The 26,876-nt window shown below is 38.6% G+C and overlaps 1 protein-coding gene across 1 annotated transcript; it reads left to right on the top strand.

Moving 5' to 3' along the window:
- Nucleotides 1-11,764: 11,764 nt before the first annotated feature.
- Nucleotides 11,765-26,797, top strand: LOC108666403 (exosome complex exonuclease RRP44). Its single transcript, XM_018153280.2, has 20 exons — nucleotides 11,765-11,912; nucleotides 12,164-12,328; nucleotides 12,918-13,075; nucleotides 13,474-13,655; nucleotides 14,154-14,302; nucleotides 15,507-15,625; nucleotides 15,971-16,071; nucleotides 16,449-16,615; nucleotides 16,978-17,115; nucleotides 20,949-21,095; nucleotides 21,342-21,458; nucleotides 22,724-22,824; nucleotides 23,050-23,172; nucleotides 23,606-23,761; nucleotides 23,966-24,209; nucleotides 24,433-24,653; nucleotides 25,030-25,198; nucleotides 25,617-25,685; nucleotides 25,921-26,088; nucleotides 26,410-26,797. Exons 1-20 carry the CDS (start codon nucleotides 11,847-11,849, stop codon nucleotides 26,770-26,772), a joined length of 3,123 nt encoding a protein of 1,040 aa, XP_018008769.1. The 5' UTR covers nucleotides 11,765-11,846; the 3' UTR covers nucleotides 26,773-26,797.
- Nucleotides 26,798-26,876: the final 79 nt, after the last annotated feature.

Below are 26,876 nucleotides of genomic sequence, written 5' to 3' on the forward strand. Positions count from 1 at the left end.
GCCACTCTCTTCGCTATCACCCTCGCAAGTATTCTGCTCCCCATACTCAACTGACATACCCGCCTATAGTTATTACAATCATTTCTATCACCCTTCTTGTATAACGGAATCATAACGCCTACTTTCAAAGATTCATCCCAAGCATCCGCTCTCTTCACAAACATCTCTCTCACAACTCAATCACTGTCTCTCACTCCTTCATCCGCCCACTTAATATATGCAATCCTCACTCCATCCTCCCCAGGCGCCGACTCTTTCATATCTTTCATAGCCGCAACAATCTCTTCTCTTTCAGGCACTTCATTCAGTCGATCATTAGCCTCTTTCACTCTTTCACACTCTCGCAGGTCAGTCGCGCCATTTACCGCCCGTTCTATCACTCTCGGCTCCTCTTCATACCTCTCGCACGTCACTCGTTCAAAATGCTCCTTAAATTCATTTACACAGATATTTGCACTCGCTTCCGCCTTGCATCCTCTTGTGCCAATCTTCCTCAGACACTTGTACATGTCTCCCACTCTGCCTGTCGCACACGCCTCCTCACATTCCCTGATCTTATTTTCCCACCACTCTCGTTCAAGCCGCCTCAGCCGTCTACGCAAAGCTCTTCTCGCCTGCTTCACCTCCTCTCTCGCTCCAGCCACCTCTCTCTCCAGCCTCTCCATCAGTCTGCCATCTCTCCTCTGCCTCAGCCTTCTCCTATTCCCCACCAGTTGCACCCTTTCATTTCTCAAACGCACCGCCGCACGCACCCTCTCATTCAACGAAGGGATCCAATTCGGCAATTCCATCATCATCATCCAAGAGACTACCTATGAATTTGAGGAAATGCAATAGAAATGTTCTTCTCCTTTGCCACAAGCCCATAACCACAATGAATTTGTGACATAGAATAGATGAAAGAAGAGAATATGTTTTTGTGGAACCTTTCCTATTCATTCTCAGGATTGGGATTTTCCTAGTTGTTTCTGCAATTTTGCAGCTCTAATGTGACAAATTTGTAATACATTTGGAAATTCATAGCCTGACTGTGGACTTTTGTTAACAATTAGATAGGCAGTACCACGGTAATCAGGGTGCAGAGGGTGGAAGCAGCATTGCCAAATGCCAATATTGGCAATATATGGGTTTTTAAGCCCAAACTCCAAAGCATCGCCAACAATTTTCAAGATGCGTTGCCGGGTAATTTTTAATGAAAAGCCATTTATGCTGAGTAATGAAAAAGTATTTACAAGCCACAAGCTTATTTACAAGGTTGCATGTACATGTTACCCCAAATAACTAATTTTACCCTAAAAACAGTCTGATTGTACAGTACAGCAAGTGTCAACTGATCATGTGATAATGCAGTCTGACCGTGACTGCAACTACGCAATTGTAAACTTGTTGTTTACATTTGCGTAGGACCAGGGTGCAGAGGGAGGAGGGTGGAAGCAGCGTCGCCAATATATGGGTTTTTAAGCCCAAAGCGTCGCCAACCAATTTCAAGATGCGTCGCCGGGTTATTTTTAATGAAAAGCCATTTATGCTGAGTGCGGTAATGAAAAATATTTACAAGCCACAAACTTATTTACAATGTACATGCACGTTACATGCACATTTTACCCCAAATAACTAATTTTACCCTAAAAACAGTCCAATTGTACAGCAAGTGTCAACTGAACATGTGACAATGCAGTCTGACCACTCCAATGTGACCGCAACTATGCAATTGTAAACTTGTTGTTTACATTTGCCTATTATATTTTGGCGGGAACTCATCACAACTAATTTCCAGACAAGCTTCACTGCATCCTGATCCATCCAACATACCGGACACCTTACTTTTTTTAAAAAGTTGGCTGAAGACTGACAAATATATTAAATGCAAAAATTTCAATCTAAATTTGTCGGCAAGATCTTCTGAAAGCGTAAATTTTGCTACTGAAGCGTTGCCAAAGATCCTGCAATATTCATCCACTCTCTGCACAGTGGGCGTAGGATATTTTGGCAGGAATTCATCACAACTGATTTCTGGACAAGCTTCACTGCATCCTGATCCATCCAATGTACTGGAAACCTTACTTTTTTCTAAATAGTTGGCCAAAGACTGACAAATATATTAAATGCAAGAATTTCAATCTAAATGTGTAGGCAAGATCTTCTGAAGGCGTAAATTTTTCTACTGAAGCATTGCCAAAGATCTTGCAATATTCATCCACTCTCTGCACTGTGGCACGGTAATTAATCTGGAGGAAATCTCGTGTTTCCGGAAATGGTGGTGTTGCCGGGTGGATGTCTCACGTTGCGGGTGAGGTAACCGTGTTACCTACTTTGAGTTTGGTTTGGCAACAACCCTTCTATCTAGTATGTTAAAGGCGAATGAAAGACTGGTGTCTTATCTCTTAAATTGAAGTAAAAATACGGTGACAATGTAATAAGTGAAGAAGTTTAACTGCATTTCAGGAGTTATGATTAGGAATAGGGGAAGGGAGCATGGACAGGGTTACACGTATTCCATCATTGATGAACTGAAAAATAAAAAGAACAAAAATCAATAACCTGTCCAACTAGATAATAATAATAGGCCTGACGGGAAATTGAATGTTAAAACTGATGCAATACATACTTAAAATAGATTCTTAATTGATGGCAAGCTGGTTGCGTGCAGCAAGCAAGAAATATGGAAAACACAACAGACAAACATAATTTTGGTATGAAATCAGTAAAACATTTGCAAGATAAGTTGAACCAGAACCAGGATAAACCGCTTAAGTAATTTGTCAAAGTTGCAAAGTTATCAAGATAAATACACAAAAGCAAAGCATTCAAGAATAAATTGCAAGCAGACAGTTGACATAAGAAATTCAATAAATATTAGATGAAAAGTAAAGCACAACAAAGTTAATTAATCAGATTAGCAGGTAGCAAAATTATGGGACACTCGCAAAACATCTTTGTAATTGAAAGGATCACACCTAATTAAACTCACCAACAACTTGTGGCAGTTTCACTTAATGACTCATCAATTTAGGGATCAGCAATTGCACTTGCAGTCTCTCAATTACTTTTACAATAATTAGCAAGTTGTCATGAATACAATAAATTTACCGGCTGAAAAGAACAGAAAGAAAACATATATTCAACAATAATTAATAAGTAAATATTAAAAAATAATTCATGAATAGAGAGCAGATGGTTGGGTGAAAAATATGGGTAGATGCCTCCCGGCAACAGCGGTAAAGCTCTAATTGCTGTCTGTTTACTTTAACCACTGGGCCACCCTGCCTCATTGTTAACAAAGATGATTTTATCCTTGTTAGGTTCGAGTTAGATGGAAGGGTACAACGTGAAAAATTTTATGTTGCTCGCATGAGAGAACAACCACAAGACAATGACTGCGATGTCATGGTTGAATTCCTAAAGAAGAGCAGTGATACAAAAAAAGCTATCATTTGTCTACCCTGTTCAGCATGACATGGCTGCTGTTGAAAGATAGAACATCAGGCTCCAACTAACCCTAATCAGCACAAACCAAGGGAAGCACGTTTTTACTAACATGATGTTTAGCAGGTTGTTGTTGTTGTTGTTGTTGTTGCCCTGCGCCCGATCCCAGCATCACTGGTCCAGCCGTGGCTGGAGCCAACGCACAACCGCAGCTGGGTCCCTCCAAAGTTCTATGGTGCTGAGTGGAGTTGGATTGTTGGGGCAGTTGAAGAGGTGGGGCACATCATCTGGGGAGAGGTGGCAGTAGTTGCATAGGTTATTGATGTTGTTATGAATTCTGCTTTTGTAACTGTTCAGAAGTATGCAATGGCCGGAGCGAAGCTGTGCCAGCATTCATCTTGCGGATCTTTGAAGTGTTTGTTCAGATTTATCTATAGCCGGGAGTGGAGGAGGCCAGCCGTTGAGCAGAACTGGTGGGTGGCACGAGTCGATGGCAGCTCGGGCAGCGTTGGAATGGAGAGTGCTGCTAGCTGCTTTGAGGGTGGCACTGTTAATAGTGGCTGGAAGTGAAGGTTGAATGGCATTTATGTATTTGGTAAAAAGAGTATCTCAGATGTTGCGGGGTTGGGGGTGCGGTCTTGTGATTTGGTGGCAGTCGTGTTGAGGGAGGTGGCTCCGCAGAAGGTACTGGGCTGAGAGGAGGTCTGTATGCTGTTGAACAGTGAGCATTTGACATTCGGAGTGAAGATGTTGTTTGGCAGTTGTGTTGTGGCAACCGGTTATGGTTCTCAGAGCAGAATTTTGAACTGTTTGGAGGCGGGTGATGTTGGTAGGAGAGGTGAGGCGGGTGATGTTGGTAGGGTGATGATACCCATCAATAGGCAAAACACTTCCGACATCTTCATAGACGACACCCAATACCCATACACTAACAGAGGAACAGTTTTAGGCTTAGACTTCACAACACACGGCTTCAGCTCCCAGGTTGCAAAAAGAAAAGCAATGGCCCTCACCAGTCTACACAAAATACACAAATTTTATCACCTCCCACCCAACATAAAACGCACTTTATACCTTTCCTTTGTTAGGTCATCTCTCATCTACCCCCCGATACCGCTATACACCCAATCAAGATCAGCCATATCAAAATACAGACAGTACAAAACAAAGCACTCCGATTTATCACAATCACACACTGGTCCGACTTCATATCCTCCCAAACACTACACGAACAATGCAACATTCCCACAATAAACACAGTCCTCCACCAACAAGCATGCAAAACCTGGACCACCATCAAAACATACAATCCCCAACTCTTCAACCAACTGACATTCCCCCCACACGCCATAGCAAGGCAGCACCGGCTATTCCACAGCTCAAAAATACTGGCACTAGGTCCCCCACCTCCACCTCTCTACAAATAACTACACAGCAGACCATGCTGCACCTGTACGAAGTTGTTCATAATGTGGACGGGTGTAGCTGGTCCAAAACAACACAACACTAATCACTCATGCCCTCTCTACAAATAACTACACAGCGGACCATGCTGCACCCAGACGAAGTTGTTCATAATGCAGATGGGTGTAGCTGGTCCAAAACAACTCAACACTATACACTCATGACACCATCGCACTGACGGACTGATGTTACTCACCGAGAGTGACATACAGTAAAGACTCGACTAAAAACTTTGAATATACCAACTCCTTACCTCTATCCGAGTCTTGAGCGACTCATCTATCGCCTTCATCTTCATCATCAATTACCATTATCATCATCCCCCCTCATCATATTCATCAAGAAAAAAAAAAAAAAAAATAAATAAAAAATAAAAATATAAAAAAAAGAGCTAGAATGCATGTATATATATGTAAATAGTGAACCACCATCCCCCCCATCACCTACCTTTCGGACGCATTCAAAGCCCTGACGGGTTCCCCCCCCTTCCCCAGCCCCAAATACCCCCCAACCACCTACAGCCAACCCAATTATGCGCAATGCGCCTTTTTGTCTCCTACTGTCTTTTCCATTTCTCCTTCTTCTTTCTGGCCACTCTGCGCCACCTCTTGTTCTTTTCCACTCTATCCTAGTGGCACCGCACTCACACAGGAGAGGTGACAGGAGACCAGGCTGGGCTGGCGTACTCAATTATTGGGCGGCTGATGGCTTTGTATGTTTGTAGTAGGGTTTTCTTCATTCTGGCCACTCTGCGCCACCTCTTGTTCTTTTCCACTTTTTCCTAGTGGCACCGATGTGGTGGGCGGTAAAGGTGAGCATGGTGTCAAAGGTTAAGCCAAGGATTTTTGGGTTGTGTTCTAGCGGGAGTAGGTGATTGTTGATATTGACTTGGGGGTGGTGATTGTACTGGGCTGTGTGCGGTGTAATGAGGGTGACTGTTGATTTGCTGGCAGAAATTTCCAGGTTGCGGTTAGTGAAAAAGTTGCAGAGTTGGGGGAGGTAGTCATAACCCCTCCCTGCTTAGCAGGTTGGCTGATACTGGTAGCCTTAGTTAGGCGTACTCCATAAAAACATGTAGGCACCAGCACAGTTTACTTTTAAGTTTTGTTAAGTGCAAACATTACTGTATGAAAAGGAAGTTTTTCTATTTGTTTTGAAAGTTTTTCTATTTGTTTTGAAAGTTTTTCTATTTGTTTTGAAAGTTTTTGTTACAAAATCAAAAAATAGTTTTTGTTAGTGAAAAATGGATTTATATGTATAGCAATAAAGGAAAATTGGGAACAAATTACAGAAAACATCTTTTATTTTACATCAGAATAGCATATAGAATTTTTTGGAGAAGCCATGTGATAGCCCTTGCAAAGAGCTTTGAAATGAGCATAAACTTGTTTATGAAATGTTTCATGGTATGAAGTTATGAATGAAAAATGTTCAAAATTGTCCCAAGTAGCCCCGGTTGACGGTACTAAGTTGATCCATTCTTGGCAACTCACCCTTAAGGAGCAGCTAAGCTGCTCAGCAAGCAGGAATGGGTTGACAATCACTTCCAGATTAATTGAGCTTCAGGTAATGGGTGCAGGTGGGCAACCAATGAAGTCAGACAAGGATCACTGTGAGTGTTGCTGGTAATCATGCTCTGACTAGTAATTTATTGATGGAGAACTATAACATATCTGAAATAAATACAAGGGAAGGAAACATTCATTAAAAATACCAATCACAAGCTCTAAATTATATGGAAAGAGTAAACCATATTAGGAAGCATAACCTAAAGTAATCAATACACCAAAGTAGGTAGCAGGAATGAAAAGTAAGAAACCAATTAATCTAAGATTAAAGCAAGAGGAGCAATATGCTTCTCGTTAGTCAGGTATTCAGGTTCACTATAATTTTGCTTGTAAATACTAGAAAGTTTGGCTCACAGTGAAACTGTGAAACATTTCAAATTTTGGTAAGCCTGGTTTTGAAGAAATGTAAAATGCAAGTTTAAAGTTTTCTGTTCATGAACTGCTCACGTCAAGTTTATCAAGTGTGCTATTGCCATCATTATTGGCGCCATAATAACTAGTTTGGCTCTGTACTTTGAGTGTATTACTACACATTGACATGGAATTACAACTCCGTTATAATAGCAGCTTCTACTAACTTTACCAAAACGCACTAAACTACTTAATTCACTCATTGGTTAATAGTGTAACTACTATTGTTACTAGTGTTAATAGTAACTACTTAATTCACTTCACTCATTGGTTAATAGTGTCAACATTTCTATTATGCAAATTACTTGTGATAATAAAATCAATGGTTGCTTTGTTAGCAATGGTCTTAAATTATTCCCTGGGAAGAAGAATTTAGATTATCATTGACTTGCCTGTCAATAATTGTTCAACCTTTCATATTGCAAAACAAATTAGGTTATAAAATTAGCTTTACTTGAAAGGCTACATAATTGAGTGTAATCATTTTCATCAATTTTAATCATTAAGTGAAATTATAAATGTATTTTCCAAGTGCTGGATTAAATGATAGTGTATTTATGTCAGTGCGCAAAGTCAATACTGTCAAACGGGGTAACAAGGGATGGGTGGGGTAAATTGGGACGGGCGTCCAACATTTCGTAGAAATATTGTAGCAGCTAAATTAATTAAAATATTGCAAAACTAAAAATAGTGGAATAAACTTCAACATTTTTACTATCTATTATGTATGAAGCTAGTTAAGAAATCATTATTTTACTACCTCTAAAAAATTGCTGAAAAAAAAGTGAAAAGTACAATTTTGGAAAAGTACCTCTACTAAGGTCTGGCGAAAAAAAAATTCACCATATTAAAAAATTTAATTACATAAAACTTGCACACAGGTGTTGGCTTGAAAACACGATTGATGGAATGTGCATCTCATTAAAAAAATAAATGACAGCCATTTCCATGTGACGGGGTAATAAGAAAAAACCCCCCGGGGTAATACCCCACCCCTAAAAAAACATACGTATACAGTTTAACCTTGGTCAGCTAAGGCTCCAGTTAACAAAAAAAAATGATTAACAACAAAGAATTTTGAATGCATTTACCTCGCTTAGCAAAAAATTTCATTTATCAAAAAATTAATGCATCTTTGGTCATCACAAAATTGTGCATAGAATGTCATATATAGAATTGTGCACTGTTCATCATAGAACGAAAAGTGATTAACCTAATCTATGATTTATTTCTGCAAAACATATGACGGTTGTTACTAAAAGATTGCTTTCTGTTTTGAGTATGTTTTTTATAATCTTTTTATAGTAAATTCACTTAACCCAATTAAAATGGCATGAAATTACAAGCCATCCTGTAAGCTTACAGATACAGAAGAAATGCTAAACGCCGGCTGATATGAAGCTTGCAGTGTACAAAGTCGTTGTAAATGCTCAACGGCATGTTCATGGATACAGTAATATCACATCAATAATAAGGTAATGAATGAATATGGTGATATCATATCAATCAAGGATAAACAAGTTTAACCCTCTACGCCCTGAATTTCTGGGACAAAAATTGTAAAATTCACATTTTCGGTTTTAAGTCTCACTTCGAAGCTGACATTCTGACCTATCCAATGGTACCAAATTCATTGCTGTACGTTGATTTATGCCTTGACGACTGTTCGTGAAAGTGTTAGGGGACACCCCACCCACAAAAATTAGAATTTCGAAAAACGGCAAGGACCAATCGATAGATATGGTCCTTACACATTGAATGATATGCGTCTCGATGTTGTAGCTTGAAAATCATAGGAGGAGATAGATTTCTACAGTACCCCCTTTTTGTCGGTTTTCTAAGAATTTCACGTTTTCTTTCACTTTTTTCGAAAAATTCCTACGAACAAAAAAGTCTTAGATTTATCTTTTACATATGTGTACAAAGTTTCAAAGTTATCTGTTAGTAAATAACCGAAATAGAATTTCCATAAGAAATTGGACATTGCCATTGGAAATTGGAAATTATATTTCGGTTATTTACTGACAGATAACTTTGAAACTTGGTACACATATGTAAAAAATAAATCTAAGACTTTTTTATTGTGAATTTTTCAAAAAAATGACAGAAAACGTGAAATTGTTGGAAAAGGTAGCTAGTCCCTGGTGTGACAAATTCGTCACGCCAGGGCGTAAAGGGTTAAAAAATGCAGAAAATGTCATTTATTCTACATCTACATCATCTACAATGAAAGAGGAGGACTTCAGAGTACTGTTAGTAATGGATGAATACACTCTGCATGCTTCAAACATCTTAGAATTGAGTTTTATTTCAAGTGTCCCAGATTACCCCGTTTCCAGGGATACTTCAGGATGGTTTTATTTTGCGTCTGGCACCTAATGAATAGCATATGGAATTTTTTTGAAGATGCCATTCAATAGCCCTCATAAAGAGCTATGAAATGAGCCTAAACCTGTTTATGAAATGTTTCATGGTAAGAAGTTATTAACAAATAAAATACTTGAGAAAAACCTTTTTAAAAAAAACACATTTTTCTTGTGGACTAAAAAGTAGAAAATAAATTATGGCTCGCCCCAAAAAATGTAGGTCGGGCTTGTACGTTCACCATCAAATTTCCAAAATTCTTGTGTTGTGTGCTTTTCGCTTTAATCCTAAATCTGCCTGACACGTTTTTTGGGGCGAGCCATAATTTATTTTCTACTTTTTAGTCCACAAAAAAAACATGTTTTTTTTAAAAGTTTTTTTAAGTATTTTATTTTCTACTTGTTAGTCCACAAGAAAAATAATTAAGACTTGATTAAGTATGATTTGACGTTCATATCAATGATACACAGCGTCAGTGCCTGCTCGTCTAGTATAACGTTAGCGCCTGAACATCATACTATATACCGTATATACTATATATATATACTTTACTCAATTAAGCTAATTTAGGTCTCTAATTGCTAGTTTTTATGATTGTATCTGAAATTGTTAGGCAAAAATAGCCTGCATGCTGAATTTCAGATCTCTAGAGCAACCAGAAGTGGGCTAATTTTTGTTGTCAATGTTAACAACAAACAAACAAACGCAAAGCTAAGTTAAGAAAAACGTGTTAAAAACGCTCAAAACCGTCCCTTATTACCCCGTTTGACGGTATGCACATTGCATGCATGTTCATGAATGCTATATATTGCCTACAAATTGTGAACGTAGATAAAAGTGCCTGTTTGTGCAACTTTGATATGAGATACAAAAACAGGCTCCATTTTCTTTTATGAAATTTCCTTATTCCAGAATTTATTAATATTATATATCAATGCCAGACTTTGAATAAAATGTTAACTCATGAGTTTTGTGGGCCATGAAACTGATATTTATGCACCATTTGTAATCAATGTGAGAGTATCACCCATATGGGCTAATAGAAGAAAATGAGAATTTATGTGGGTTACGTAGCACAAGAATCGTATCACCAGTTTGACGGTCACTGAAAATAAATGAATGAAACTGCAAAATTGAGTATATAAAACTTCATGCTGTTGAAGTAGCAAGACGTCAGAGCTGCACCGCTGAAGAGGTTTTATTTGCATTGAGGGCAACTGGGACCTTGTACTTTTTCTCTGCCTTATAGTTGGCATTCTATAAAATAACCATGTATTCCAATTATATATCACTTCACAGTCAACGAATATGAAAAATTTTTACAACCCTTTTTACACCAGCATAGATAACTACAAGTTAATATTTCATCTATTAATTCACTATGATTTCAAATATAAATTAAAGCTAAACCCTTGATCATTGAAATATAAATTGATCGATTGATTGATCCCATCTTAACTACCATATATGACTAACATTTATTAGGTCAGCATAATTTTATTTTACTGTACAAATTTAAACATATCATAAGAGGATCAATAAAATGCAAAATAATATTGCCAGTCTTTATTTCTCTTTGTAGATATCTTGTATAAATGTGTTGTCTATTATGTAAAAGCATTGCCATCCATGTAGTAAAAATTGTATACAGTTAACCAAGTGTGATCTCAGCATAAGGAAGAATGTGAACTCAATCCCTTTCATTCCCTCTTCCCACATTCGAGTTGAAATCTCCCCCTATAATCAATTTCTCACTTCCACCACACGCAACTTGATTCTCAACCGCTCTTCTGTACCTCTCCATACCGTCATCATTTGTTCCCCACACAGGCTGATACACCGACACCAGTCGCAAACCTCCCAACACCACAGCAGTCACTCTCTCCTCAAACTATCTCTACTGTCCATCTCTCACCTACACCTCTAAAGCCTCACCCCTCAACACCACAGCCGACTTCTTCCCATGTACCACCACTACTCTTTCCTCATCCTCTCCCTGATGAATTATATTTCAAGAGAATTACCCAATACCATGGTTGAATATAGATATTCCTCCCAAAACCGCACTCATCAGCCATAGGGTATCACTGCGCATGTATAAAAATTTAGCATATCCGTCGGGGAAGTGAAATTTCCACTTGGGACTAGATAGTAGATATTTCCCAGTCCCATCATTTTTAGAGGTGTATCAGACTTCAAGGCAGTGAAACACGATCAGGGACATGCACATGTATGAAGGAGGCTGACGCAAGAAGAGACCAATTGATGCGCCGGCGACCGGCTTATACCTTGGTACATCTCTCCTTTTAAAGAGAGAACCCCCCCCAGCCCTATCTAGTATATTAAAGTGAAGTGCACATAAAACCTAGCAATAATAACTTGCCTCATCCACTTGTTCACGTTTTTAAAAATGAATATTCATTAAAATTTACATATACCCATCATTGTGAAAAATATTTCAACCTGTCCCAACCTGTCAACTAGAAAATAAACTGAAAAAAGTTAGAGTAAAAATTAACTATCCATCATTTATGAAGCATTGTATTTTTCAGGAAACTTTACTAGTATATATTTTCTTTACATTTATTGTTTCATTTTTATTACATTCTCACCATGGGAGTGGTTGAAAGGAAGCAGAAAATTTTCTACAAGAAGACAAAGCGTGGCAATATTCTAAAAGTAAGAAAAATGTATGAATGTATTTAATTTGTTATGTGAATTAATCATTTGTTTCCAATAAAATATATATGATGGAATAATTTTATGAAATTTGTTTAAAATTTGCTTTGAAACTAATGTAGGTAAACTAAGTTTTAGTGCAATTGTGAGTATTCCTTACAACAATTAGATCAAAATTATCATTAGGTTTGGCACACTTCTAAGTTGTCCATTGGTTAATACTATGTATTGTAAAGTGTTTGTAAACCCAGGTGGTGAGGGAGCACTACCTGCGTGATGATGTGTGGTGTAGCGTTGCAGGATGTCAGCAGTGCAAAAATGAAGCCTCATCATTAAATCCTGTTCCTGAGTCACCTTCAAACCTTGTGTCAGAACCACATGTTCTTGTCATTGACACTAACATAGCACTTCACCAGGTAGGTTATATTAAATGTTAATCAGTAATTGTAGCAATGTGAAACCTATAGGTTTGTTTTTTAAGAGTGTGAAACTCATTTGCTTATAAGTCAAATTAGAATAAGGAACCCATATCCATTAAAAATATTAATAGAGATGTTATTATGCCAAAGACACTCAAAATTGAATAGTTATTTTTTCCACCTGGTGATGAATTTATAGTTCCATCTCAGTATTTCATACTAAAATCCTATTGTGGTGATCTGTCAACTTTTTATCAATGTTTAAATCAAGCCAAGATAATGTGAAAACAATCTCAAATTTTACCATAATGAGGTGAATTAAAGTTTACATTGTTTATACCTATTCCCTGGCAAAAGATGCAGTGCTTAGTTTGAATTAAACATCAAAACAAAGCTTCACTATTAAATGAAGCAAAAAAAAAAAACAGACTTTTCTTACAATAATTTGAACAGAAAACCAATATTAATTAACTTAACAATACAATAACTCAAAGCTGAGTATTCCATTACCTACATTGTTTGTCCACTTAGAAAATAATTTTCCAATTCGCTTGCTTCAAATATAATTCTCTTTTATATGTTACAGATTGACTTTCTAAGTCACGAGAGCATTCGTAACATCGTAATACCCCAGACTGTGTTACATGAGGTGCGTCATCGCTCCTTGCCTGTTTATAAGCGGCTCAGAGATGTCATAGATCTGCCTTCTAAAAACTTCTATGTCTTCTCCAATGAACATCATAGGTAAGTGTAACAATTTCAGAACTTCTACAATTGCCCTTAGAATTTGGTTAAATAAAACTATACTCTGTTGAAATTATTGAACTAGTCAGTGTATTTCAGGTAATTCTTTTCTGATAGAAAACTTGATAGTGAAAATTATCATCTTGTCACTGCCAAATCTATTGGGCAGTTGTCTCTCACTTGTCTAACACAGCTGTGTTGCCTAATCAAACCACAGTTGTGGTCTCTCACTTGTCTAACACAGCTGTGTTGACTAATCAAACCACAGTTGTGGTCTCTCACTTGTCTAATGTCAAACTAATGTTAAGCAACCTTGCAATCTAGTAACAGTTGTAGTCTATTATACAGTTGTCTACTGTCACACCATTGTTAAGCAACCTTATCGTTTGATTGATCAGCTCGTGCTACGTTGAGCGTGTGGCAGGGGAGAGCAGCAATGACCGTAACGACACGAGCATCCGCCTGGCTGCGTGGTGGTATGGCTCACACCTACAGCCACTGGGGGTGCAGGCTGTGTTGCTCACCGACGATGTCTCCTGCAGACACAAGGCCAAGGAGATGGATATCACTGCATACAGCGGTGAGAACTCGTCCTTAGTTTTCTTGCTTTGTGGGTAAATAGATTTAAATTGTTGTATACGGTGGTGAGAACTCGCAGTCAGTTTTTGTTGTATTCATGATCTGAATGTAACCTTTCTTAAATCTTTCATTATCAAGGCTATTCATATCTAGATGCCTAATTACGAGCTCCCGATGGTAACAAAGTAAACCTTACGATAAGGGTTGAAAATCTCATCTATTTAAAAGTGGTTAATTATCTTAACGTATGTACCGATGAATTTGCCGTCGTAATGTAATCCATATTTAAACGCCTCACTTAACTAGCGTCTGCACCATCAGCCACAGGTTTAAGCTCATCCCTAATGCTGCTCATTGTTAGTGTATTTAACTAGCGTCTCCATCACCAGCCACAGGTTTAAGCTTGTCCCTAATGCAGCTCGTTGTTAGTGTATTTAACTAGCGTCTCCATCACCAGCCACAGGTTTAAGCTCGTTCCTAATGCTGCTCGTTGTCACAGTGCGAGAATACGCGTCGTCGCTCACTGAGTCTCCGGGCCTCTTGGACTTGGTAGCCTCCACAGAGCCTACAGAAAAAGACGAAGATTCGTTCAAGAAAATGTTCTACGAGCCTCACTGGTCACTTGAACAAATTCGTTCCATGTTGAAGGTATGTTTTAAAGGTTATTGGAATATTTTGTATTGACTTGTTAGTTCATCTACTCTCTGACATGTGATTCTGATTAGATAAGTATGTGATTCTGATTAGATTTACTTTATTTAAGTGTTTATCTAAAAAAATTTTATACTACTACATTTTGGGTTTACAAATTTTCACATTATATTAATGTCATTTTGGCACGCGATAATTTGTTATTAAAAATTCTGGCTGTGTGTTGAGTTATTGATTGTATTTTTAACGTTATGTTGGTTGTATATGTGTTGCGTGGAATTATTTCCGACCATTTATTCCTCTTCACATTGAATTTTCATGCGTGTATAACACTTGTATTCTTCAATACGTTCATTCATATGTTACACCTGAATCCCTCATGTTGTCTGTGGCACCGTTGCCCATGCGTGTTAAGACGGGCGCTTCAGTCGGATGACTTGGAAGGGTTGTCAAAAGGAGGGATGGGCTTTGAAGGGGAGAAAGAGGCAAGAAAGGGAGAGGCCTCGTGATGTCTCGTTATCAAAGGGAAGACGAACCAATGAAAGGAAAAAGGGTCGACGTTCCGAGGAACTAAGTACACGTAGCGGCCGAATTCTTGTCTGTGATTGGCGTGTTTAGCTTGCCATCCGTGATTGTCTGACGGTGTAATGAACTCATTACAGTTTTTATTTTGTTAGTAGGTCTCCGGATCCTCGTAGAGAAGGTAAAGCACGACGCTGATGGTGCCGGCAGATAGACCTTTACCGTTTACTAGGGCCGCGATTTGTTAGATGCCCTGATTGTAGCGCTATTTGGGGTGTTGTGTCTCCTTCCTCGGGCGAATAAGCGGCAGAGATACAGTGTCCCTTCATCTCACTCAACTGTGACACTTGTTACGCACATTTAACTGGCACACACTCAATAAACCCAGGTTTTCCATCGCATCACACCTGCATAAAAGGTCTTAAATCATTACATCAAGATTTTTTTTATACATTTCTCACTCCACTCTGGTTTTAATTGAAAATTTGAACAGAATAGGTAAAACTAGCTGTTACTTTTTTGCCAGATTGATAGTAGACTTTACATTTATAACTTAGTAACAGAAATTTATAATCATAATATTTTGATACAACATTAAAACACTAGGTTTTGGTCGCCGGAATGAAGAGTATTAACTCGTGTTAAAAATACGCGTTTGACACGTTTATTTGGCCGACAGCGCGGCGAGCTACGGCAGGGCGTGCTGCGTATGTCCCGCAGCAACTGCCTCGAGGGCAGCGTCATGGTCGAGGGTCTCGATGAGGCCATCCTAGTACAGGGCAGAACTCATCTCAACAGGTATACGATTGTTTAGTGCTTATTTTATCAGTTCTTGTCTCATATGGTCAGTTAGCTAAACAGGCGGTACCAAGCTTACATATGTACTTATGTACATAAGCTTATGTAGCTTATGTATTATGTATGTATTATTATTATTAGCTTATGTATTATGTACTGGTATGTATCAGCCTGGGTAGGCTGATGATATATTTGATGTCATGTATATGCTCTGGTGTGACGAAATTAACTCCAGTTTCGGCTGATTTATTTCTAATCATTTATTTGTGTTGGACTTACTGAGGCTAATATATTCTAAGTATTTACCAGCATGGAAATATTACCCAGATAATCGGCGTTTTTCAGAGCTCTTCATGACGACGTAGTGGCGCTGCAACTGCTGGACGAGACGTGCTGGGTGGGCGCCTCTGCTAAAGTCATAGAGCGCGAGGACCTGCTGGAAGCAGGTGACCTGCAGCCTAGCCTTAACCATGAACTTGTCTTGTTGTAGTCGTGATGAAATCATGTTGTGGTCATGATGACGTCATGTTGTGGTCATGATGACGTCATGTTGTGGTCATGATGACATCATGTTGTGGTCATGATGACATCATGTTGTGGTCATGATGACATCATGTTGTGGTCGTGATGACATCATGTTGTGGTCATGATGACATCATGTTGTGGTCATGATGACATCATGCCGTGGTCGTGATGGCATAATGTAAACAGAATTAAAACTATCTACTGATGGTTACTCTTGTTACCAAGCCTTGTTAATAAATGTTACTTAACTTAATGCATAAGTTGACGAAAGCTTGAGCAAAACTTGTTAATTGCACAGAAGAGAAGGAAGAACCTTCGGCTGGCGGTGCTGAAGGGGCGACCGACGAGACGTTGCTGGCCGTGGAGAAGCAAGCTCACCGGCAGCCCACAGCCCGCGTCGTCGGCGTCATAAGAAGGAAGTGGCGCCAGTACTGCGGCATCATCAAGCCTTCTGACATCCCCATGGTCAGAAATATGTTACTTTTTATTTATATTTTTAGCGCATTTTCTCATTATGGTAAAAATGCACTATTGTCCGTCCGTCTGTCTGTCCGTCCGTGACTTGACGTTTTCGTCGACGAGAAAATGCGCTCTCTGTCAATCACTGCAGTGAGTACTGAGTTATATTTTTTGTACGAGATGAAGTACCATGAATATTGCATTCAAATTTGGCATTACAATCATTTCATTCTTTGTAACGCTGCTGCTTTCTATCAAGTACGTAATTCATTTTATTTATTTCAAGATGACTAAGCAACTACTGGAGAGCGTAAAATGTAAGCAATATTCTACATAGAGGACGGAAACTGTACTTTTTTATTGTGCAGGCAACCCGCCATCTGTTCGTGCCAGCTGACCGCCGCATCCCCTACATCCGTCTGGAGACGAGGCAGGTGGAGCAGCTCGTAGGCAAGCGCATCATCGTGGCGCTCGACAGCTGGCCACGGGATAGTCGCAACCCAAAGGTTTGTGGGGCGTCGATATTAAACACTTTGATTACTGATACTGCATCTAGTCACCTGGAGCTGAACTATCGAGCATAGTTACGCGTTTTAACTTCGTCAGCCATTCACTGACTACTTTTTTATTACAACACTTCTCTTTAACTTCACTTTTTGTTTGTCTGTTTGCTACAAATCTTGTAATCGAAATTTAATACACTTCTACTTATCCTATCAATCTGAAATGTTGCACACTAGCGCAAAATTAGAGACAATGCATGAATCAAATGACAAAATAAATAATTTTAAGAATACATTTTTTTTAATAATAAAAAACAGAAAAAAATACAGTTTTGTCAGCTACAAATCTTATAATTGATATTTGACACACTTTTACCTGTAGAATTGATATGAAATTTTGCACACTTGCGTAAAGTTGGAGACAATGCATTAATGAAATGACAAAATGAATAATTTAGAAAAAAAAATCAATATAAAAAAACTGCAAAAATAATTTTGTCACCTACAAATCTTATAATTGATATTTGACGCACTTTTACCTGTCCAATTGATGTGAAATTTTGCACACTTGTGTGAAGTTGGAAGCAATGCAATTGGCAGAATGAAAAGTAATTTTGAAAAAAATGTTATATAATAAAAAAGTTGAAAAATTAATTTTTTTAAGATTCGAAAATAAAATAAAAAATTCGTTGTACATCTGTAACATTTGAAACACTGGATTCTTTAGAAGTGATGTCTTTAAAAAGTAATTTTTAAACGTATATTTTACTACACTTCTCTTTAACTTCACTTCTTGTTGTCTGCCTGTGTGTCTGCTACAAATCTTATTATGAAAATTTAACACACTTCTACTAATCCTATTGATCTGAAATTTTGCACACTTGCGTAAAGTTGGAGACGACGCATGGATCAATTGACAGAATAAACGATTTGAGAAATTAAAAAAAAAATTGTTTTCAATATTAAAAATATTAAAAAAATAATTTTGTCAGCTACAAATCTTATAACTGAAATTTGACACACTTTTACCTGTCCAGTTGATCTGAAAATTGGCACACTTGTTTGAAGTTGGAGGCAATACATGAATCAATTGACAGAATAGATAATTTTGAATAAGTTTTTTATTTATTAAAAAAAATTAGAAAAAATTAAGTTTTTTTAATATTCGAAAATAAAATGAGAAATTCATTGTACATGTGTAACATTGGAGACACTGGATTCTTTAGAAGTGTTGCCTTTAAAAAGTAATTTTTAAACGTATATTATTCCTAATTACATGTGAAGTTGGAACGCAGAAGTTGAGCTACAGCAGCAAGTGTGGCTGGTCGTATGCGTGTGGTGGCCATATATATTAGTGTTGTGTATTGCTAAAATGCTGGCAGTTCCATTGTTGAACCAATGAACTTCAACCACGGGCAATTCACCCTCCAATCAAGCCAGCAGGCAATTTTTGCACCAATTTATTCATCATCGATTGAGAAACAAATGTAATTGGCTTATCCTTCAATTTGAAATTTGAATCAAGTTTGAAAATCAAATGTATTGATACTTTAAGCAAAAATGATGAATGTTCGTTGCACGATGGACCTCACATTGGCTATAAAGTTGTCTGCTGTCTCGAGACGCCATATATAGAGGTTCGTCCAATTTCGTATCCACAATACCGGACTATATAAAGTCTGGTCTCAAAATTTGTCTTCATCATCGATTTTCTTTGATATTTCGATCGAACTAAAAATCTTTAACAAAATGGCTGGTCTCCAAAGACTCGTGGAATGCTCTTCTAAGTCAGGCTAAGGCATGTCGGACTGGCAATTCGCCAGTCCTGCCTACGCTAGTTGCTGGGATCCCAGCTTCTGGCGTCAATAGAGCCTCTCTGGTAAAGCCAGTAGATCTCTGGTGACGCCAGAGTTGAGCCGAAGCGAGGCGCCGCCCCCCAAGAGGGGGAAGAGATTCACCGCATTCTTGCGGAGAATCTTTTGTGGCTGTTGCAGGCCACGCGGCGAGAGCGACGATGGCCGGTGAATGGTAGCGCCCAATTCTTGAGGAGTTGGGGCGCTGCCTTCACCTGGCTACTGCTTTGCTCTTGGGGGAAGGGAGTTAGGAGGGGGTCCTTCGGGACCCAAAAAATAAAACATCCTGCCTCCTGAGGAGGGGAGGGGGGTCCTTCGGGATCCAATGAATAAAACTTCCTACCTGTTGTGGAGTCTACGATCATTGGCACACCGTCAATCCTAGCTGCGACATTTGGCCTACGTGAGGTAATATGCGGAACATTCTTTTCCCCAAAAGGACGATTGTTTTTTGTCCGATGTATAGTATCTCACATTGGACATGAAGTTGTCTGCTGTTTCGAGATACCATGTATGGAGGTTTGTCCCATTGCGTATCCACGATACCGGACTGTCTGGTCCCAAAATTTCGCTTTCATCGTCGATTTTACATTGGAAATTTGTGGCAGCGGCAGGCCACAAGGCGACGTCCGAGAGAGACGGTGGCTGGTGAACGGTAGCACCCAATTCTTGATTAGAGGCGCTGACATTGTCTAGGGGAGGAGGGGTGGTCATTCGAGACCCAAATAATGAAACATCCTACCTGATGGGAAAACGGGGTTTATTCCAACCTATGTCAATCAACGCATCTGGAATGCGTAGTCCGGGCTTATCCAAATTTCTGGGATCGACTAGGACTTTGTGATATTGAAGTCGCCGGGACATAAATGTTTCAAATATCTTTAATATAACAAATTTAGTTTGTGTATCAGAAGTGCGTTCGTGATGTAAGCTCGGCGCCGCAAATATATAGGGGCTAAGTAAACGCTTATTCACCATACGCCGGAATATTTCCTGAGTTTTCCTCGGAGTAAAAATTAGTTCATGACAGTATATTTTGGAATGTAAAGACTAAGATAGGATTGGAATTTGATTTTTAAATCAGAATTTCTAGATTGAATTTAAAATCTGCATTTACCTATTTTTGAACGACAAGCAAGCGGGTGTTCTAAGTTCAATATAGCATGTATAGCTTTGAGCTGGTATCGATATTTTTTAATACACGAATTAATATGAACTGGTCTCTTTTTACAACACTTCTCTTTAACTTCACTTCTTGTTGTCTGTCTGTCTGTCTGTCTGCTACGAATCTTATAACTGATATTCACTTCATTTATTCTGTCACTTGATTCATGCATTGTCTCCAACTTTACGCGTGTGTCAAATTTCAGATCGATTGGAGAAGTGTGTTATTTAACACACTTCTACCTATTGTGTAACACACAAATTTATGAATTAATGAACTGGTCTCTTTTTACAACACTTCTCTTTAACTTCACTTCTTGTTGTTTGTCTGTCTGTCTGCTACAAATCTTATAACTGATATTTAACACACTTCTACCTATCCAACCGATCTGAAATTTGCACACTTGCGTAAAGTCGGTGACAATGCATGAATCAAGTGACAGAATAAATGATTTTAATAATTAAAAATTTTTTCGTCATTAAAAAAATTGTAAAATAATTTCGTCTGCTACAAATCTTATAATCCATATATGACACAATTTGACCTGTCCAATCGATCCGAAATCTTGCACACTTGCATATAAAGTCAGAGACAATGCATGAATCAGTTGACAGAACAAATACTTTTGAAAATTTACAAAATTTTGATATCATAAAAAGTTTGAAAAATACTTTTTTTCAATATTCGAAAATAAAATTAGAAATTCACTGTACATGTGTAACATCCAAGACACTGGATTGTTCAGAAGTGTTGCTTTAAAAGCGTACATCTTTATGTTTTCATAGCATCTGTTCTGATATTTTTAACCTGCGAACCAGGGACATTTCGTTCGCGTGCTGGGAGAGATTGGTGACCGAGAGACTGAGAACGAAGTTGTGCTGCTGGAGCACGACTGTCCACACACCGCCTTCTCTGAAGCTGTGCTCAAGTGCCTGCCGCAGATGCCCTGGGTTATCACAGAAAAGGTTTTTGTCATATCAACAGTCGTTTTAATTGCTATAATGTACTTGATAGTAAATTTTAGGCTAGTTTTCGTAATAATTTCAAAAGCAGTTACCAGCTCGTTACCTAGTCAGCCAATAACTGACGGATTATAAACTCGATCCAATCACTGACAAGGAATCAGGCAATATGTGTACTCAAGCCGCTACAGTACTTGAGCAAATTTTGATAGTACGGCTCCTGAACCCCACTCGTTAATGTTTCCTCAGGACGAGCGTGAGCGCGTCGACCTCCGTCACGTGGACATCTGCTCCGTGGACCCCATTGGCTGCACGGATATTGACGACGCTCTGCACTGCCGTCGCCTTGACAACGGCAACTTCGAGGTACTGTCACTGTATTCTCACTACTTTCCGCGACATTATTATAGGTGCCCTTCACATTATGAGTATTGAAAATTATGAGATGAATTGCATTAAATAATTCAAAATTACGTGAATTTGTACGGATCAACTTAAACTCTCTTATATGACCGCATCGAAGTGCCCAGCGTTCTGGCACGATCAGAGTATGAAAATCCTTGTACCCACTAGTTTGTTCACCATATCTCTTCGCCGCAACTAACTGAAACTTAGGCACTTTTTTACCACACTTCTCTTTAACTTCACTCCTTGTTTGTTTGTCTGTCTGTCTGCTACAAATCTTATAATCAAAATTGAACACACTTCTACTTATCCTATCGATCTGAAATTTTGCATACTTACGTAAAGTTGGAGACAATGCAAGAATCAAATGATTCTTGCATTGTCAGATTGCAGATTTTAAAAAGTAAATTTTTTTTTTCAATATTAAATAAAATTGAAAAAATAATTTTGTCAGTTACAAATCTTACAACTGATATTTGACACACTTTTACCTGTCCAATTGATCTGAAATTTTGCACACTTGTGTGATGTCGGAGGCAATGCATGAATCAATTGACAGAATAAAGAATTAAGAAAAAATTTATTACGTATATTAAAATAAATTGAAAATTAATTTTTTTTTAATATTCGAAAATAAAATTAGAAATTCATCATACATCTGTAACATTGGAAACACTGGATTCTTAAGAAGTGTTATCTTTAAAAGGTAATTTTTAAACGTATATTATTTAATTAAACGTTGCGCAGCCTTCTCACATTTTATTACAGTGTACCGTGCTGAAGAAATTATATTTTTCAAATGAGAAGTTTCAATTGTCATGCAGTATTGTGACTGATTCTTTCCTCCTTGTTACATTAATAATATTAATTTCGTAACGAATTTCATTCTATGTCACTTCTAACTTATGGCGCCGAGCTTAACTTGTTTTGCTGTGACTGCCGAACACGAAATATTTTGCGCGTTACCGCTTGCCATGCAGCCTGGAAATGAATGTTTTTAATGCTTCGCAATTGGAAATTCTAAAAAAGTAATTTATTATGTAATTTTCCCGTCCATCACTTCTTCCTACTCAGGTTTTTAGAACGAAATATGCTCATCAGTTTGCTGCTTACTATTACTCCGTACTCAAGTTTGTTGACCCTCAATTTTATTGTCAGGTTTTTAGAACGTAATATACTCATTTTACTGCGTATTATTACTCCGTACTCAAGTTTGTTGACGTCAGGTGGGCGTACACATCGCTGACGTGTCGCACTTCATCAGGCCCGGCACGGCGCTGGACAAGGAAGCACAACATCGCAGCACATCAGTCTACCTCACCAACAGGTTATTGTAACACATATTTCTCATCTCGTGCTCAAACATTTATTGCTTTTTCAAAATCGTCTTAGAGGTACCAAGTGCCAGTGAAAGTCACCAGACTTGCTCAGCTGCAGCCCTCGGTCCTTACGTGGCGAATGCGACAATATAAATGAAATATACAAACAATATTTTCACAAAATACAATTACAGGAAATTTTTGATTTTTTTGAACAATTAATTTTCTTGCAGACGCATTGACATGGTACCAGACTTGCTCAGCAGCAACCTGTGCTCCTTACGTGGCAACGTGGATAGGTTTGCTTTCTCCGTGATCTGGGAGCTCACTGAAGATGGCATCATAGTTGACCACCGGTTAGTCTCTTGTGCAACTCGTGAACTTGCATGTTTATATATGCCTAACACCTGCACCTCACCAACGTTGATTTAAACAGCATGCAAAAAAGTACCATTATACCTACATTATATACCATTTCAAAATGAGCGTCTTGATGGCTTTTGTAAATACTCCTTGCGTAATAATTTTTTTACCTTGCTAAAATTTTTTGCCTAGCTGATGGTCGTCCACTAGGATGTTGAATAGGCGTGAAGATCCACTAGTCTAATTATTTTTTGTCATGTGCTTCATATGTCGCCACTGCTTTGCTTGTTGTTATGTGTGTTGTCTGCTGTGGTCAGCATGTTCGCATGAATTCAGAAAAAGAGTTCTCGTCAAGTATATTCATTGTCCATGCAAACATTTCGTTCGTTTTAGCAATAATTAGCATAGGTACTGTTTGGTGTGCAGGTTCTGCAAGACGATCATCTGCAGTCGTGGTGAGCTGAGTTACGAGCAGGCGCAGCAACGCATCGACGACCCTAACATGACGGACTCCCTCACTGAAAGCCTCAGGGACCTCAACTTCATTGCCAAAAAGCTTAAAGCCCGTCGGATAGATGATGGGTACGGATCTTCTTATACGCAATCAATGATAGCCATTGTTGTTTTATGTAATTCGTCAAGATCTCATTTATGAGTCACGAAGTGATTGCTGTTTCACAATGAAATTTAATTTTGTCAAGACCCTATTAATGAGTCATGAACTGATTGTTGTTTCACAACAAAAAATTTAATTATGAAACGGTAAAACGTATTGCATTTTTACAGCGCCCTGGTGCTGGCAAGTATGGAGGTAAAGTTCCACGTAGATCCTGAAACTGACAGCGTCGTGGACATCGTTGCCAAGCAGCACCTCGAGACTATGAGCATGGTGGAGGAGTTCATGTTGCTCGCCAACGTTACCGCTGCCAATACGACACTGCAGCATTTCCCTGACTGTGCCATGCTTAGACGTCATCCCGCACCACCCACTTCAAATTTTGAACCTCTCTTGCTGGCTTGTAAAAGTCAGGTGAAGAGACACCAAAAGACGAAAGATACCACGAATGACTTGCGTATAATGTGTTTCGAAGAGTTGTATCATGAAATTATTGTCTATATGTGGATTCATGAAATACAAATAATCGAAAACTGTTATTGAATTCTCACACACACTCTAGGTGTCCTTGTTCCAGTTATTGAAATGTATTAAACTGCAAATGTTACATCTCACGTTAATATTTTTTTCACTGCAGGCCGTCGAGTTGGACGTGAGCAGCAATAAAACCCTGTCTGATTCCCTGAACAAATGCGAACGCGAAGGCAACCCTTTCTTCAACTCAATGCTGCGCATCATGACTACCCGCTGCATGATGCAGGCGCTGTACTTCTGTTCTGGTACTCTCGAGTATCCCGAGTACTACCACTACGGTTTGGCAATGCCAACATACACACATTTTACATCGCCAATCAGGAGGTAATACTATACCATCGTGCTGCGCATTGCTATTAATTTGTGTGAGGCTGTAAGATCATATAACTCGACAATGAATCGTAGAGGAACTCGTGTATGTGATGTCCTCGATAGAGGAACTCGTGTATATGATGTCCTTAATTGCTGTTGAAATGGGGATTTTTGTGAAAATTAGTCTATCATGATTAGTTTCCATTTAATTCAATGGTTGAATTGCTTAGTAAACATTTTATGAATTGTGTTTTCATTACTGGAAGGTTGCGTTTGAACATGAAAATGGTCAAGTATTTTCAAACTTAGTCACCGCCGTCACAAATCTGAAGCATTATCGGCCTATTCGTGAATACATCAAGACTTTTAACGAATATGAACATTGCAGATATGCTGATATCATCGTCCACCGTTTACTGGGCGTGATCATTGATGCAGACACAACATATCCAGAGCTACTGGACGTGAAAAAGCAGACGGAGTTAGCCCAGCACATCAACTACCGCCACAAGATGGCTCAGTACGCTGGGCGAGCGTCTGGGGCCATCACCGCAGTTGTGAGTCATTTGTGTTTGCATATCAGTAAGCAACCCGTAAGCCATTCCATGGACGCACCAAATCATCTTTTCAACACGATTCAAAAATCTTTATCACTGAACATTTTCTTCAAAATATGGAGAGAATTTTTTAATGCAGGAAAAAAATATAATACGCATGCACAAGCGCTAGTTCTGCCAACATTTCTCAGTGTTTTTCCCAAAATAAATATAAATTAAAGTAATTTAATGCAATTTTCCATGATTAAAAATTGCTTAGCCCTCTGAAGTGTGTCTAATATGAACCAGTTGCATACTAGATCTTTAGGCCAGTTTTAATGTTATGTGATATCTTTCATAAATTCATAACAAGCCCGCAATTTGCTTTGACTGGCTAACTTTATTTCCTTGACATAATTTCTACGTTTTTCTTCTTCAGTCTGCTCTGAAGAACAAAACAGTGGAGTATGAGGCGTACGTGCTATTCCTCCACCAGAACGCTTTACAGGTAAGAGACTCTCTTAATTCATTATGAACAAATAATACTATGAAATATTAAAAGTACCGGTATAACGAAAAATATGAACACTCTAGTACTTCGGTAAGAACTACCATCGACTTAATTCAACATACTGCATATTATTTGTGAGGTATAAATTTAAAAAAAAAAAACGCTGTTATTAAAAGCACACTGTTGTTCATTGTTAACTTGTGAAATTCTGACTTTTTACTGTCTTCCACAGTTACTGGTGCCCGCCATAGGCCAGCAGATGACTCTGTATCTAGACTACCATGTGAAGGAGAGGAGGGCGGCTGTTAAATCCAAGACCGAGGAGCTCAGGAACAAAGGAATTAAATATAAGGAAGAAGAAAATCCGGAGCCACTTCCTGCCTTTGAATTTAATGAAAAGGTAAGGATGAGAATGTTTGCAGGTGCTACAAGACGTACTAACACAGTTTTGTTATGAATTTGACTCTAGTTCTCTATACGAATTTTAATGATCTAATTCAAAGAATCGTTTACGGTAGAACATTCGTGAGAAAGGCTACCGTACTATTGCTACGAAAAGCCTGTAACCACGATTTCGATGTAAATCTCCACATACACATTTATATAAAATGATTCCAAACAGCACTCTGAAGAGAAAATCAAGTATCCTTTAAATTGATTGAAAATAGTAGTACCTAGCATGTAATTATAATATTAACCGAAAAAAATACAAATTTTTTAGGAGTTGTACGTGCAATGCGGTGACGTTGTTCTACGACCATTCGACGAGGTGGTCATCCAAGCGACGGTGGACGCAAGTGACGTGCAGCATCAACGCATCGTCACCAAGCTAGTACGTCCCGTCATCGCAGGGTACTCAGTACCGTCCATACGCACTAGTGACGAACCTGATACAAACAAGCAAGAGCGATCCAAGAAACTGAAGCCTACAGCGAAAATAGCGAGCGACGAGGGTGGCCCTGAAGTAGCTGCCGCCGTTCGGAAGGCAGAACAAGAACCCAAGAAGAAAACCGGTAAAACTGCCGCCAGGAGAGCCATGCCGGAGGAACCAACCAAGAACAAAGTTAAAAAAGCAAAGAAGTAATAAACATTTCGACTTCTATCAGGAATGGATTTTTTTTTGTACCAAAGTCCGATATTTAAACAAAAGAACTTTAAACACCGATCTTTAATTTACGAAGAAAAAAA

This window comes from Hyalella azteca, unplaced genomic scaffold (genome assembly GCF_000764305.2).
Source record: "Hyalella azteca isolate HAZT.00-mixed unplaced genomic scaffold, Hazt_2.0.2 contig4856, whole genome shotgun sequence".
NCBI classification, from domain to species: domain Eukaryota; kingdom Metazoa; phylum Arthropoda; class Malacostraca; order Amphipoda; family Hyalellidae; genus Hyalella; species Hyalella azteca.

Bases quoted from the DNA above. Each gene is read 5' to 3' on its own strand.
- LOC108666403 (XM_018153280.2), top strand. From the start codon at position 11,847: ATGGGAGTGGTTGAAAGGAAGCAGAAAATTTTCTACAAGAAGACAAAG. The intron at 14,303-15,506 runs GTATGTTTTAAA...TTTGGCCGACAG, and splicing joins AAATTCGTTCCATGTTGAAG to CGCGGCGAGCTACGGCAGGG. The intron at 24,654-25,029 runs GTAATACTATAC...TGAACATTGCAG, and splicing joins TTTACATCGCCAATCAGGAG to ATATGCTGATATCATCGTCC.